This window comes from Triturus cristatus, chromosome 2_2 (genome assembly GCF_964204655.1).
Source record: "Triturus cristatus chromosome 2_2, aTriCri1.1, whole genome shotgun sequence".
In the NCBI taxonomy this organism is placed as follows: domain Eukaryota; kingdom Metazoa; phylum Chordata; class Amphibia; order Caudata; family Salamandridae; genus Triturus; species Triturus cristatus.
The window spans coordinates 59,300,575-59,316,976 of NC_140582.1; the positions used below are offsets into that span (position 1 = coordinate 59,300,575).

At 41.4% G+C, this 16,402-nt stretch overlaps 1 protein-coding gene across 2 annotated transcripts in view; it reads right to left on the reverse strand.

Moving 5' to 3' along the window:
* SDAD1 (SDA1 domain containing 1) overlaps positions 1 to 8,248 on the reverse strand; it is a 148,222-nt gene extending 139,974 nt beyond the window's left edge. For both annotated transcript variants that reach the window (XM_085640981.1, XM_085640980.1), the window contains exon 1: positions 8,029 to 8,248. In XM_085640981.1, coding sequence (XP_085497107.1) covers positions 8,029 to 8,118 — 90 coding nt within the window. In that variant the 5' untranslated portion in view covers positions 8,119 to 8,248. The remainder of the gene's footprint in view (positions 1 to 8,028) is intronic.
* Positions 8,249 to 16,402: the final 8,154 nt, after the last annotated feature.

Sequence of the window (16,402 nt, forward strand, 5' to 3'; positions counted from 1 at the left end):
AGCAACCTTTGAGGATAAGGAACAAATTGATAATCTCAGGGCAAGGATGAAGACCAGACTGATCTCTTATGAGAATGACATTAAACGTCGTAAACAAAAACATTTTGCCCGAGATCAACATGATTATGAGACGGGCAGGGTTCTAACCTTTGCAAAAAAATATGATGCCCACCGGAGGACATTACAAGAAAGAAAAAGGCTCTAAATCACTTGCACCAAAGGATACATCGGAATATGAGGCAGATACGGATCATTCCGAAACGGAAAACCCCAGAAGGGGTGCAGGGGCCTCAGCTAGCCATGAGCAGAATTTGCCCCAGGAATATCAGCTCATAAAAGAATCGTGGAGAAGATACCCGCAAAGAACTCGACCTCCGGAGCAAGGCACCGGAAAAGTAGGCGAGGAGGAAAGAACAGGAAACATTTTCGACCATGGGAGACGAGGAGCAAGAGGCGTTCCAACAAGATGTAAACCCTCTTTCAGTGGTAAACCTGTCGAAAAGATCTTTATCCGATACAGAAATCCAGGTTCTACAAAAAGGACTGACCTTTTGCCCCACAACCGAATGGGACTACATTCAAACTCGGATCGATCTCTATCAGTTCGTTTGAAAATTTAAATTGAAGAAAACTTTCACTCAACATCCAAGATGCCTGGAACCGGAAACAATGAGGTTGCCAGCCGCAACTGACATCCTTACGGGACATGATTTTGATGTTTTGCAGACTATGCACGTGTTACATAATTCTGGCCAGGATATGGTGGAAAGTAGCGGAGGAGGTGCAATCTATACTATGGAAGAATTGGGGATTGAACAGAAAAGTGGTAAAAGCAACTTCAAACCAAAATCAAAATACATCCCTAAAACACCATTTGACACAATAGATTGTTTTCATGAGGCCATGATTAAGGACCTTGATGAATAAAGAACAGCCCGTGTGTGACCAGAAGATAAAAGAAAATACAATCTCACCAGGGCACAGTGGGCAGCGGTTAAAGCATTAAAGGATGACACATCCCTGGTCATTAGGCAATCCGATAAAGGCGGAAATGTTGTTATCTTTTCTAAAGAGCTTTACAAGGAGCACTATGTCTTTTAGGCGACATGGAGAGCTACAAGAAAGTCAGTAGAGAGACATTTAACATGAGTGTATTGGCCTTTTATGAATTACTCGACAAATGGAGAACCAGTGGGATACTAGAAGAGGATCAATATATGAAAATGGATTTTCCTGTCCTCCCCACCTTTTACCATCTACCCAAAATCCATAAAGACCTGACTAAACTGCCAGGACAACCAATAGTGTCCAGCAAAGGAAGTCTCTTACAAAAAGCATCAACGTATGCTAATTATTTTCTCTCACCGTTGTTAAGAGACTTAAGTTCCTTTATTCAGGACACCACTGATTTTATACGGCGAATCCAGAACATACGCTGGGAACCTGACTTTCTACTAATTACCCTGGACAGCACAAGTCTGTATATTTGTATTGCACATTGTCATGGCCTGTCATCTCTACAATGTTTTCTCAGAACGAGACCGTTGAAATTTCAGGCCCACAGCAGAATGCTTCTCGAGATTGTTGAATTTTGCCTGAATAACAAGATTTTCCTTTTTGGGGTGCAACTGTATTTACAGGTCCAAGAAACTGCCATGGGCACGTGCTTCGCCCGAAGCCAAACAAATCTTTTCGTAGGCTGGTGGGAGAAGCACGTGGCCTGGGCAGAGGACAAGGAAAGGTGGGTCGATAAGATAGCCCTTTGGGTGAGATATATCGACAACTTTTTCATTGTCTGGAGAGGCACTGCTGCAGAAGCAGAAGAATACATTCAGATCTTAAACAACAATGATCTTAATCGAAAATGTACAAGTAATATCAGCAGCACAGAGGTAGCCTTTCTAGATCTACTGGTTTTCATGGCAGAAGACAGAATTTTTACAAAACTGTACAGGAAACCGACCGCAGGAAATACAGTGTTAGATTCAGGAAGCCAGCACCTACGCAGTTCTATTCACAGTATTCCCTATGGGGAATTACTGCGACTTAAAAGGAATTGTACACTTGAAGATGATTATTCTGAGGCTGCAAGTGAATCTCTGACTGGATTCAGAAAGAGAGGGTATAAAAACCATGTATTATATGATGCTGCTGTAAAGGGGCATTTAAAGAGAGACAGGATCTGCTTGCATACAAATCAGTCACTGCATCTGATAATGTAGACGACACAGCAGTGGTGAGGCTGATCCTTATCTTCTCAGCAGAGGCACAGAAGACCATAGGTCTAGTCCAGCGGAACTGGAAAGTCCTGCAGACAGACACTGTAATCGGATGATTACTGCCAAGCAGACCAGATATTACACATAGAAAGAATGCATCGATTAAGGATATCATGGTACAAAGCCATTTTTCTGAGGAGCCAACGATAAGGAGAATGCCCATAAATGGGTTCTATCCATGTGCTGCCTGCAAGGCATGTAAGAATAGTCATAGGATGAAGGACTATTCAGTCCCAGGAAAGAAAGCTAAACAAAGCATTAGTAAGTTCCTTAATTGTATCACTAGCTTTGTAATATACTGTTTGGTTTGCCCATGTGGTCTCCAATATGTTAGGAGCACGATTCATCCAGCTAAAAAGCACATATTGGAGCACACACGGGCAATCACCAACCGCGATAATTCATACCCAGTGGCTCGGCATTTTGCTGAGACCCACAATTCCAGAAGCGATAGGTCACGTTATTTTTGCCTGGATCAGGTCCCAGTAAAAGAGAGGGGAGGAGACAGGGTCAAATTGCTGCGACAGTTTGAAGCTAGATATATAGTCGAGCTAAGAAACCGCACCCCTTGGGGACTTAACAGTGAGGAGGAACTTTGGTCATTTGTGGGATAAAAAGATACAACTGACCAGCTGCCCAAATTTGAGTTTAATCCATTCATAGGTTCTCTAATAATATTTTTATATCTATATATTTCTTTATTCTGTTTTTTTGGGGTATTCAAAAAATTTCTTCTTGGTATTTTATAATCTGAACCCAAATGCATATGTGAAGTAGGTGATATCCAGGTGTGGCATAATTGAGCCTTTCAGCTGCTACAAGCCCATTTGAGGGCATAATTAAAGTAGGGGCCTTACCCAAATAAATGTGGGACTTTGTGTAAATTATATGAATAATTGAGCCTTCCAGCTGTCACAAGCCCATTTGAGGGCACAATTGAACCATGGGCTTCACCCATACAGATGTGGGATATAGTATAAAATGTATGAATTTTCTCACCAAATTTTTCTCTTCACAATTTGTTTTTTGGGAAAAAAAAAATTCACCCACCAGATGGGAACGTTAAAACTTGTTGGATTGACGTAAATGGTCTATTGCCGGCCAAAAAGGGCCCATACGTGTGATTTAGCAAGATGTGAACCAACGCTATATATATGACAACGACACTAGCCGGTGTATTATTTGCGCAGCTTTATAATCTAGAAGCATGAGCAACAACAATGAATTGATGAATGGTTATTATATTTAATATTATATTTAATTTCTTTTTATTTGGGATTTCCAATTGCATAATCATTTGGAGCTTCTTCCCCCAAAAACTCTGGGAGAGAAAGCTTCATAAGTGAGGGTGATATGATACATGCCAAAATGTCTGATATAGTGACATCCAAAAACCACCCTTGTATATAGTCCTTTATTTATCTTTGTAATGAATTCGAAACCAATGATTTTTGTCCTTGTTAAAAGGTGAAAAATATGAGCAGTAACTAACATTGACGAAGGCCAGGTGGCTGAAACGCATTTGTTAGTTTTGTACTCTTTGAAGGAGCTGGAATAAATGTATTTAATGAAATACGAGCCGGAATGCACAGTTTTATATGTCCTGCGACTAAGTTGTTTAAGATTTGCCACGGAACTGCCTCAGTGTACTGCGGCACCCGTTGTGTTGAGATGTTGAGAGAGGCAGAAGACAGGTGGTTTACGTAATTGGATAGATAGATAGATAGATATATATATATATATATATATACACACACCAGCGTTTTGGCTCGCTTCGTCGGAGGAAAATGGCGCTGCACACCAGTGCGGTATCCTACGGTCGAGCCAGACCGTTCAAATATATCCAACTCTCTCAAAAGGGAGAAAATAGGGTCGCACTCCGCAAGTTTGAATTATGTCCTTTTATTTCGATTTAGCCCATTAGTAATCACAGAAAATCCAAAGAAAATAAACGCGTTTCGGTCTTGCCTCAAGGTCTTGAGGCAAGACCGAAACGCGTTGATTTTCTTTGGATTTTCTGATTAACAGGGTAAAAGTGCACATAATGCTAAAGTCAGCAAAAATATAAGGACCAGCAAAAGATGTAAAACACAGGTTGACTGCGCAGAAAAGACGGATTTCCCAACACATTCCCAAATGCTTCACACACCTTTCTTGAATAAAGCCTATCTGCTCTGTGCCATATATACCAAGGACTGCTCTTAGGTTTATTAATTGAATGTGGGTGTTGAACCTAACAAAACTTTGGATTTCCTAGTTGGGAAGGACTCACATCCTCTCAAACTAATAACCCACTTTCTTACAGTATTTATTTGGTGTTTTGGCTGCAAACTCCAAGTGTTCTGGTCTTATTGGTAACAAGGTAGAACGCCCACACCTACCCAAAGGGTGTCATGCTTCATCATTGGCCCCCTCCAGGCATCAGTCATCTAGATCCAGGTGCAAGCAGTATCTGTATAATGGAGCTCATGAGAAGTTTTACATTGTTGCCAGGAATTGTGCTGCCCAAGGTGCTGTGTGATGAGAAAGATGGTTTAGGATGTGTGGGGTCTAGGTGCAAAGGGGTATAGGAGTGTCTTAAAACTATGTGTTGGTGGATGGTAGAACTTTTTATTGTGTCTCCAATGGTAAGATTAAAATGAAGTTGGGGTTATTTGACCACATAGTGAGGTGTTTTTTTTCCCTTAAATCACCCTCTGATGAGGTGTAATGGTCCATTAGTCAGGATTGTTGTGCCCTCTCTGCTAATTAAGTGCCAAGGGAATGAGAAAGGTATTACAACCAGTGGTCTGAAGATTCCAAATGGTAGATGTACCTGGATAGAACAATCTATTATACAAGCTAAAATGGACGTGTTATTTGTGGTTCATCATAGATAATAGACAGTGCGTGATGCAAAAGTTCACTAAGGTTCAAGCAATCCATGTAGATATTAAAGTGACCACTGCAAACTCTATTTACATTCTGGCAACGTTAGGCTGCTATGTAATTAAATAACGAAATCATGTCTTGACTTGTCTAGCAGAATCTTTCAAAGCAGTCACATAGTAGCGATCGTAATAGCAAGCTTAAGCATTCTTCCAGTGCCTAGTCTAACCCCAGGTAAAATGAGCAATGGAGTATCCAATTAGCTCTCAAGATATCAGCACAAGTTTTGTGATCCCTCTCTGCTATAATCCAGTGCAGGTTTGAAAAGCCGAGGATGAAGTTGCCCCGCAATGACACAGAACACATCATGTACATTAATATCATGTGTTCAAATATGAATGTGTGTGTATGGATTAGGCGAGTGTAATCGGTGGCCACAGAAATTGCAAAAATAGTCCTATATTGGACTGAATTAACGGTACCTGGGAAGAAGGCCTCCTCAACCGTGTTGTGGGATATATCTTACAGTATTAAAACTTAGCACTAGAGGTGATGTAACTATGTGTAAGCACTACAGTTTGAAGAAGTTAAACAGTTAATAACAATAGTACCTGAACACAGCAGCTTTGAGTCATTACCTTTTGGCTTCCAAGCAAGGGATGCCCATCGTGAATAGCTATACTGGAGGATGCATTTCCTTGCTATACTCTCCTCCCTTCACCCTCTTGTGATAGGATACTGGCTGCACACCTTGTGGACTGTAAATCCCTAGGTGTCACTCTTGATAGAAGATTCAACCTTCAAACAAAAATCAACTCAAAGTGTACGTTTTCAACTGTCAATAATTTGGAGGATTTGCCCATTCATCCTTTAACAAGACCTCAAGACTTGTTTCCAATCTCCAATGTTATCAAGGATCGACTAGACAACTCTCTCGACCAAACTCCCAGAAGTGCACCGGGCTCACTAAAAACAGCTTTGTCTCTCGAACCAAAGATGTGACCACATTACACTGGTGACAATAATGCTCTAAATGGCTTCCCACTAAAGTCAGAGCATTATATAACACAGCCTGCATCACTCATAAGATTCCACACACCTCACCTCTGCCTCTCAATACTAGACATCTAAGTTGAAATTGTCTGTAAGGTTCAGATCATTGTGAAGGGCAGCAAAAAAGCTTACAGTAACACAGCCTTTCAAAAAGGTATGCACACTGGCACAGTGCTTTTCAGACAGTGCTTCTAGAATTCGAAACAATCTGCCCCTAGGCTTAGAAACCACCACGTTGTTTTCTACATTCAAGACAGAGCTGAAAATTCTTCTCTTACAAAAACACCACAAGTCAGGCTACAGGGAATTTTCTCCTATGGGATCTTCTTTCTCCGCTGAGCCCTTCCATAAATCTTCACTGAATATATTTAAAGCTTCTCCTTATCCCTCAACCTCCTTTCGCTCTCATTTGTCTTATATCTGATTATTCTTTTGCCTCCTGCCACAGTACTTTCCTACTCCGCCCTAGCTTACCTCTGCAGCGCTCCTATTAAAAAAGTAACATAATCATCAACATTCTGCTACCTCTGATTGTTAAGTACTGCCTTACGCACATATCCGTTAATTGGCATTCCCTCTTCATTCTTTTTTAATATTCTATCCGATTAATTTGTCGCAAACATGTATTGTTATTCAATTTATAGTTTACCTTGTCGTCTCCATTTTCTTCAACGCATTGCTGTTATATGCAGTTCTCATTGTGTTTACTAGGTTCAGCTCAGTTTTACTTGTAACTTCTTATCTCCTATGTAAAAATTACTGACCTCAGGGAAGTACCTTCCTATATAAAACTGCATAAATAGTTGATAGATCCTATAAAATAGGGAATCAACATACAATCTCTTGTGTCTGTAAAGCATTCTTATATTATTGGCAGTACAAACTGCCACTTAAAGTCAATCAAATATTAAGTAATGAATAAATTAAATGGGTATATGTAGAGCACACCCTGGTGCTGTGCTAAGGGCTACTACAATTCCTGATGTAATGAAATGATAAAAAGTTTATGTTAATGATGTTTTTGGCATTTTTTTAAAATTTATTATTTTTTTAAATATATTTATTGGCATTTTTCATAGTTGCATCACAGAAACAGTGCACAGCAAGAATGTGAAGACGTTTTAACATCAATACCTCAGCATCAAGGTCTTTATACAGTGGTAAACAGCAAGACGACAATTGCATGTCCCATCACTTCCCCTCTAATCCCCCCCCCCCCCCCTCCCCCTCCCCCTCCTGCCTCGCTCATCTCAGGACTTCACTGGGATTCAGTAAGTGTAAGACCATAGGTTTTGGCATTCTTGATGTTTTTATTCTCTTTAACTCAGACATGAAAGTATGTAGCAAAGAAGTTAATACTATATCTACTAGATGTATTCAAATCACATAGGGCAAAAACAAGAGAGAAGTAGACTTATCAAACATTTAAAGTTGCCCAGCCTGTTGATAAACTTACAATTTACTCTTAAACAGGAAGGAATAAATCAAAAATTCGATTGGTACGTTATTACTACCATCCGCGGAGCTAGCATTCTACAAAGAAGTACTATTTACTGGGACCATCCCAGCCTTAACAAACTTTTCACACACAAAAAAATGCTTTTCAGTGAAAGCTCTTCTGTCTGTTGTCCTTCTCTTAGACAGTTTTATCTCTTGATCGGTTTTCCCTTCTCCAGTATCCTTAGCTAGATATGCCATCTCCTGTCCCTTCGTCATATGGGATCTCAGTCTATATTTCCTTAGTTCCGGGGAATCTCATGTATCCGCATCTCATAGGAACTCCGCTTCCCTACAGTTACCCATAAATTGCCCCTAAGCACAATCTTACCTCCTCGGTGTAGGAAAGCGGATCTCTTTTTATTAGGTTCTGCAGCTGAGGCAGGTTGGTTGGCAATTTGTTGTTGTTGCGCCCAGACATGTTGCCTCTAATAAGGATTTGCCACTGTGGCCGGTTAGTGTAAAGGATAGACAGATGTAAATATTTCCCACACACGCGTCGAGATCCTACAGCTGACTGGGCGCTGCCATCTTGAATGCGTCACCGACTCAACTCACAGGGGGGCACGGAACGTTAGGTTCTCGCGTAAAAGTGAAGAATAACTAGAGTGCTAACAGATTTTTATTACGTGCCAACAGCGGGCGCCATCTTGCCAGACAAAACAGCCTTCATTGTCCTCCACAGTAGACTGCAAGCAAGTCGTAGGACAAAGTGATCCTCGGTGGTTATTTCTCACGATGTGTTTTTATTCTGCGACCGCTTTATTTATATGTTTGAACATGTTGGTTATTACTCACTTTTAACAATGTTGGAATTGCCCAGATGACTGTTGCGTCGCCGAGGAGTCCAGGCCGCAGACGATGCATGAAATACAGAAGACAAAGTTGCGAGCTCTCAGGTGCCAACATGCCAACAGACCGGAGACTCCCGGTTCTTTAAGTAACAAGCATTGGCATAGCCAACAGGTCTCGCCTTTGGGACCTTTTAAGTGTTTAGCCATGCAACATTTGATGTTGTTGCACCAAGGATATTGCATAACCAACTACTTAAAAGGTTCCAAAGGCGAGACCTATTGGCTATGCCAATGCTTGTTTTATTTTATGTATTTTACTTAATCTTGCATTCCGTAAGAGTGCTAGCTAATTCCAGGGTGTTGTATTTTTTCAATGTAGTAGATTACTCTTCTATAGTGCATACTTTGAACGGAGTTCTCGATGTGCTCATAATGGGCAACAATTGATAAGTCTGGCTTGGAGGCTGAATGCAGTGCTTGTTTTGATGGTGCTTGTCAGTGGGTTAAACAGGTGTTCAGAATGCGTGGTCATCCAATCCTTGGCCCCTCTGCAGGGCACACAGACAATGGCAGACATGCAAACACTCCAGATTCAGGCGGGAGACTACCGATTTCATGGCTAGTCTCCCGCCTCCCGATTCCTGCAAGCAAAAACCCGATTCCTCGGGGTTTCAGCAGACAGGGCTTGGTATTGTGTAACGTGCTAATTCTTCCAGCAATAGTCAGAATTGCAATGCAGGAGGTCTAGAAGAGGTGAAAAACCAACAAAGCCTCATTAACAAGCGAATGGTCTGTGAAGTACTGGGGGGGGGGGGGAATGGCGGCTGTGTGTGTGCCCGAAGCTGTTTCAGCCCGGGTTGATGGGGGAGGGGGGTGGGTGTATGCGCTGACCGCAACCTGCCAGGCCAGTGCAAACTCTTGCATCCCCCTCTTTTCTCTGCCTGCCATTGCGCTCCATGCTTCTGAGAGGTGATACAAAAAACACGTGAATTTGCTTTCAAATGTCCGATCCTGCAGCAGCACACATCCAAAGTCCATACATGACAGAAACCCGATGGAAGGCCCCATTCTCTCCCCCCCCCCCCCCCCCAATTGTTTTATTTTTTAAATCTCCCACTTTGCTTTTCTGAAATGTTGGCATGTATGCAATGGTCACATTTTTTAGTTGCAATTGTGATTCAGTCCAAACGTGTGTGATGGAGGTATACAGTTGTTAAAATATTGCATATGGTGAAAGTAAAAGAAATTGCAGTGTTTCCAGGTGAGTGGGTGCAATGGTGTTTGGGGTGGTGAAGTGAAGAAGATGTGAGGAGGTGCCTTTAGTAAAGAGTGAAAAGAGGGTGGTGAAGAGGAAATAGATGAGGAGTAAGATATGCAGATGAAGGAGATGTGGTGGAAAAAGGGCATACACCTCCAACACACAGTGAACAGAACAGAAGAGACCGAGTCACTCTGAAGACCACTACCCCTTCCACAGTCCTCAGTAATGTTTAATTCAGTCTCACAATTTCAGGATTGAAATATTTCCAATATTAATTATTGAGAACAAAATAATTGCTATTACTAATTTATCTTAAACATCTAATTACCACTGACAAAGCCAGAAGTCTTGGCTGGTTTTAGGTGTATGTCAGTTGCAGTCTTGGATATCTGGATGCAATAACAAAAAGCTCCGAGAGGCTCCAAAATACTGGTTGGGTGGCACACTATGACAACCACAGAAATGTTGTTTACGTGTATAAGCCATGCCATTGATTCGATGGCCCACTTTCAGATGCCCCCACTTATTTCATCCCACTTACAGTTCAGTGTGCGAAGTTGGCCTGATATATGCTGTCCACTAGTTGTAGTGGGCACCTTGTATCAGTCCAAACAACCCCTTTTTAGGTCTCGGCCAGCGAAGATTTAATGTTTTTAGGTATGGGGCTTGAACCAGCCCCTCTTCTCCATTGGCTGGCTTCCTAAACGGAGGCCAGCCATTGGAGGAGAGGGGCGTCTGTCCATTTAAGCCCCGTCTTTTTTGGATTCGGGGGCGTGTTTTTTACTTTCTTTCTCTCCTCTGGAATGTAAACATTCCAGCCAATGGCAAGAGGAGAGAAAGAAAAACACGCCCCGAATCCGAAAATGCCGCTGCGTTTCTCCGAGGCATTTCTGCTTGAACTCGGAGAAAGGCGGTGGTGTTCATGGCGATTCCCTCAACGACTGACGTACTTCCCTTGACCCTGAGCTGCACGCAACCCGAGGATCTTGAATGGAAGCTGCCTTTCCACCAGCCGTCGCTAAAATGGAGACTCCAAGCTCACTGGCAGCGCTGCCTCCCGAGGACGAGCTTGATGAGGACGATGACTAGGTAGGGAATGCTTAGGAATGTACAGGAGAATACACGGTGTCTCTAATACACAAGAGAGGAAGGACTACCACTCAATAAATGAGAAAGGCATTGAACAATATATTGTTTTGTGGTCTTCGGTATGACTTTTTTTGTCATCCGAGTCAGTAACATTGTTTTGCGATGGTTCCGCTGTACAGTGCCCGTTGTGTGTGGTCGTGCAGTGCCTGCAAAGTGTTTTATGATAGCGCGTGGCTCAGCAGTGAAGCGTTTGGCAGTGCGAGGGCAGCATGGGTTCGGTGTTTCTTTTGTGCAGTCTCTGGGCAGTGTCTTTAAAAAGTAATGCCTGTACAGGCTCATGCAATGTCTGTCTGTCCAGAGTATGTGAAGCGTCTGTGCAGTACGCACACAGTGAGCGCGCAGTGTCCACGCAGCGCATTTGCAGTGACTGCCAGTTTGCATGCTGTGTTTTTCATGCTGCGAAACTCTCGGTTAACGGAAAACCCCTGGCAGGACTTCCGTCCTTCCTCCTTCACGCTTCAGTGTTTTTTTAGAGCATTCTGCGAATCATCATGTTTTGGAGCGATCTGTCAAAGTTTCATTTTGTCTGTTAAGTGATAACATATTGTCCGAGCGACAGCTAGGACAAGAACCAAAACGTTTCTTTCATAGCAAACCGAAACCAACAAACCGACCCCCGCCCTGGACTCCCACGGAGGGGTGAAAAACAAACTAGGGGAGAGAGAAGGGGGGGGGGAGGGTTGGACCGCGCCTGCAAAGAAGGGGCCACCGTGCCCTTTTTAGGTCTCGGCTTTAGAAGTGTGCTGCAGTCAGGCTGAAGGAGAGAGGGACTTCCCTCGGGCGCACGTAGACCTGCGGGGGCAGCAGCGGTGGTAACGGCGGCAGCGGTGACAGGTTCCATTCCGACCGCCACCGGCGACCCCCTCCTCCCCACTTTTTTTTAAGCTTAAGCTTTTTCCTCTGCTTCACACCGCCCCGATGCCGCCGGCCACCCCCCAGCAGGGGCAACAGCTCAGCGCCGCCCGGCATGGGGAGCGCGGCGACTCTAAGCCCTTTTGAACCTGTGCTCTGTCCGCACTACTCACGAGAGGTCCTCACATCCTGGCCGCTAACCCCCGAACACGGGACTGTTATTCTGCTTCTAAGGACGTTCTTGGGAGTAGAACTACACAGTGTAAATGGCATTTTTCCCTACATACAGCATACATGCCAACATTTCAGAAGAGCAAAGTGGGAGATTTAAAAAAAAAAAATCGAGAGAAAGGGGCCTTGAATCGGGTTACTGTCTTGTATGGGCTTTGGAAGTGTGCTGCTGCAGGACTGGACATTTGAAACGCAAATGCACGTTTTTTTCTTACCTTTCAGAAGCATGGAGCGCAATGGCAGGCAGAGAGAGGGTGATGCAAGTGTTGTGCACTGGCCTGGAGGGTTGCTGGCAGTGCATGTACCAACCCCCTCCCCCCTCACCCCCACCGTGTGTGGCACCCCGGGCACACACAGAGCCACCCCAAGTACTTCACAGGTCTTTAAAAGACCATTCGCTTGTTAATGGGGCTTTGTTGGTTTTTCACCCCTTATAGAGCCCCTGCATCGCCACTGACTATTGCTGGAAGAATTAGCACATTACACAATACCAAGCCCTGGCTGCTGAAACCCCGAAATCGGTAGTCTCCCGCTCCAGTGTGGGTGGCTCTGTGTGTGTGTGGGTGGCTTTGTGTGTGTGGCTCTGTGTGTGGGTGCAAATGCAATAGGTCTCGCATTTGAGAGAGATTAAGCAATTGACATTGTAAATAACAATGCCGTTTCTTTAAATGTTTTAAAAACAAAAACATAAACAAAAATAATGTCATGAGCAATGCCAATAGCTCTAACTTTTAACAATGCCGAGACCATTGCATTGTAAATGCTTGTTGGTTATTGGTTAAAGACAACCTTTATTGAAAGCTATCCTAGTGGTAGCTATGGAGAGCAGCCTTCAGGCTAAGTCTTGAAGGAATGTAAAGCAGCTTGTTTTACCAGTCTATAATCTCTTGAGTCACTAAATGAAAGATATCCACACCAGGTATATATATAAAATGGATCACTGCCGAAATATCGAGAAGAAGAATATCGAATTGCCAAAATATCGAAGAAAAAATATAGAATGCCAAAATATCGAAGCCCTATCTCCAAAAAGGTAAGTACAAAAATATAGAATCCTAAAGATCGTTGTAAAAAATATAGTTAGTCACAATATCGAATTTTTTTAAATGTCTTAAAATTAATGTAAAATTAATGAAATAAAACATATAATTAACTGCAACATACTTAAAAATACTTCAATTACTTTAAAATTAATAAATAATTAATGTAAGTAAAAAAATAATAATAATACATATATATTAACGTAATATTTATTTAAAAAATGCAATATTTTTTGCGTAGGATAGCGGGCGGGTAAAATTTACTATTACCACTCCAGTAAGTGCAATAGTAGGGAAAACGTTGGATAGCGGGAGGGTAAAAATTACTATTCCCACTCCAGAGAGGGCAACAGTAGGGAAAGCGTTGGATAGCGGGAGGGTAAAAATTAGTATTCCCACTCCAGACAGTGTAATAATAGGGAAAGCATTGGATAGCGTAGGGGTAAAAATTTATATTCACACTCCAGAGAGTGCAACAGTAGGGAAAGCGTTGGATAGCGGGAGGGTAAAATTTACTATTCCCACTCCAGTGAGTTCAACAGTAGGGAAAGCATTGGATAGCGTAGGACTAAAAATTACTATTCCCACTCCAAAGAGTGCAACAGTAGGGAAAGCGTTGGATAGAGTAGGGCTAAACATTACTATTCCCACTCCAGAGAGTGCAACAGTAGGGAAAGCGTTGGATAGCGTAGGGGTAAAAATTACTATTCCCACTTCAGAGAGTGCAACAGTAGGGAAAGCGTTGGATAGCGGGAGGGCAAAATTTACTATTCCCACTCCAGTGAGTGCAACAGTAGGGAAAACGTCAGATGGCGTAGGGGTAAACATTACTATTCCCACTCCAAAGAGTGCAGCAGTAGGGAAAGCGTTGGATAGCGTAGGGGTAAAAATTACTATTCCCACTCCAGAGAGTGCAACAGTAGGGAAAGCGTTGGATAGCGTAGGGGTAAAAATTACTATTCTCACTCCAAAGAGTGCAACAGTAGGGAAAGCGTTGGATAGCGTAGGGGTAAAAATTACTATTCCCACTCCAGTGAGTGCAACTGTAGGGTAAGCGTTGGATAGCATAGGGGTAAAAATTACTATTCCCACTCCAGAGAGTGCAACAGTAGGGAAAGCGTTTGATAGCGGGAGGGTAAAAATTACTATTCCCACTCCAAAGAGTGCAACAGTAGGGAAAGCGTTGGATAGCGTAGGGGTAAAAATTACTATTCCCACTCCAAAGAGTGCAACAGTAGGGAAAGCGTTGGATAGCGTAGGGGTACAAATTACTATTCCCACTCCAGAGAGTGCAACAGTAGCGTTGGATAGCGTAGGGGTAAAAATTACTATTCCCACTCCAAAGAGTGCAACAGTAGGGAAAGCGTTGGATAGCGGGAGGGTAAAAATTATTATTCCCACTCCAGTGAGTGCAATAGTAGGGAAAGTGTTGGATAGCGTAGGGGTAAAAATTACTATTCCCACTCCAGTGAGTGCAACTGTAGGGTAAGCGTTGGATAGCGTAGGGGTGAAAATTACTATTCCCACTTCAAAGAGTGCAACAGTAGGGAAAGCGTTGGATAGCGGGAGGGTAAAAATTATTATTTCCACTCCAGTGAGTGCAATAGTAGGGAAAGCGTTGAATAGCGTAGGGGTAAAAATTACTATTCCCACTCCAGTGAGTGCAATAGTAGGGAAAATAATAATTTAATATTTTATTAAAAATAAATAAATAATTAATACCAAATAAAAATATTAAAATTAATTACCAACCACACAATATTTAATAATTAATTTATTATAAATACCAATGGTTTTTTATTATTATTAACCTATCAATAATTAATTAACAACCAATTAATTTTCAATACCAAAAATTAATAAATTAAATTAATACCAATTAATAATTAAATAAGACTAAATTAATTAGCAATATACAAACATTATTTCAATAATTAATTATTTACAATTAAATTCATTCCCACCATATTCCCCTATAAACCCACAACCCGCTACAAATAATAAATTAATACAATTAACATAATTATCAATTAAACAATGAATACTAATTAATTACCAATTAATACAAATTATTTACCAATTAATAATTAATCAACAACCAATTAGTTTTCAATACCAATTAATAATTACCTAATAACAATTACATTTCTTCCCACCCTATTCGCCTATAAACCCACAACCCGCTACAGAAGTAAAACGCAAAATTAAATTAAAAATAATTAATAATTCCTAAAAATTATTATTTAATGTACTATAATTAAATTACTTCCCACCCTAATCCCCTATAAACCCACAACCCGCTACGGAATTAAATTACACAATAATTAAATAACATAAAATTCATTACTTTAAAAATATTCAAACATACATTCCAAAATTTATACATACTTTTAACACATATACTAACACTTAAAACACTATAAAAAAATTCGATATTTTTAACAACTATATTATGACTGTCGATATTACTTACTTCTATATTATTTAATTAGATATATAAGAAGTAAGCAGCTGGGTTTGAGCACATTCGCACTGCCTGAACAAGTCACTTACGAGTAGTGTGTGCGTTGCCCACCTCAAATAGTCAGCCGCTTAAAAGACTATAAACAATAATGATAGACCCAAAGTATGAGAGGCAACGCAAAAATAAAATAGCTGGTGTACTGTGATATTACAGAATTAGCGTAATACACAAAGAGCTAAGCAGTTTTTCAAATTTCTTCTTTATTGTGATGGTGTTGTTATATCCACAGCCAACGCGTTTCGCCCAAACATGGGCTTCTTCAGGGCTGTTAAAATCATACAAAAATTCACATCAGATTTATTCATAAAAACATGTTGAATAAAAAGACAAATATGAACCTAATTTTAGCGAAGAGTGGAAACCTTAAACCAAAGTGCCAGCTTATGCATCAGGGCCAAAAAGCTGCCCATATCAAAAGCCGAGATACCGTGAATAGAAAAGGTCAGAGTAATTTGAAGAAGTTTTTTTTAGAAAAGTGAAGCATAAAGCAATCATCACCGAAAAAAGGTTGTGGGAGGAAGAAAAAAAGTCCAAAGTGCAAGTAAGACTGATGAACACGTGAACAAAGAATACCACCTAGGAACCAAGAAAATGTACCCTAAAGCACAAATCGCTTACCAACGAATCAAGCTGTCGAACTTAGTAGAACACGATTGTTGAGTTGTAGTAATGTGGAAAGTTCCCAATATGCAAGAATCTAAAGAGCGTGTAAAAGAGAAGAAACGATGTAGAAATGTCTATGTTGATAATTTCCCAAGTTTGCAGAGGAAGGTGTCATATTATGTCAGTCCAATGTTCCTAACCTATCAGGAACAAGATTCTAAGTATAAATTAGTCGGCATTTATCTGAGTAG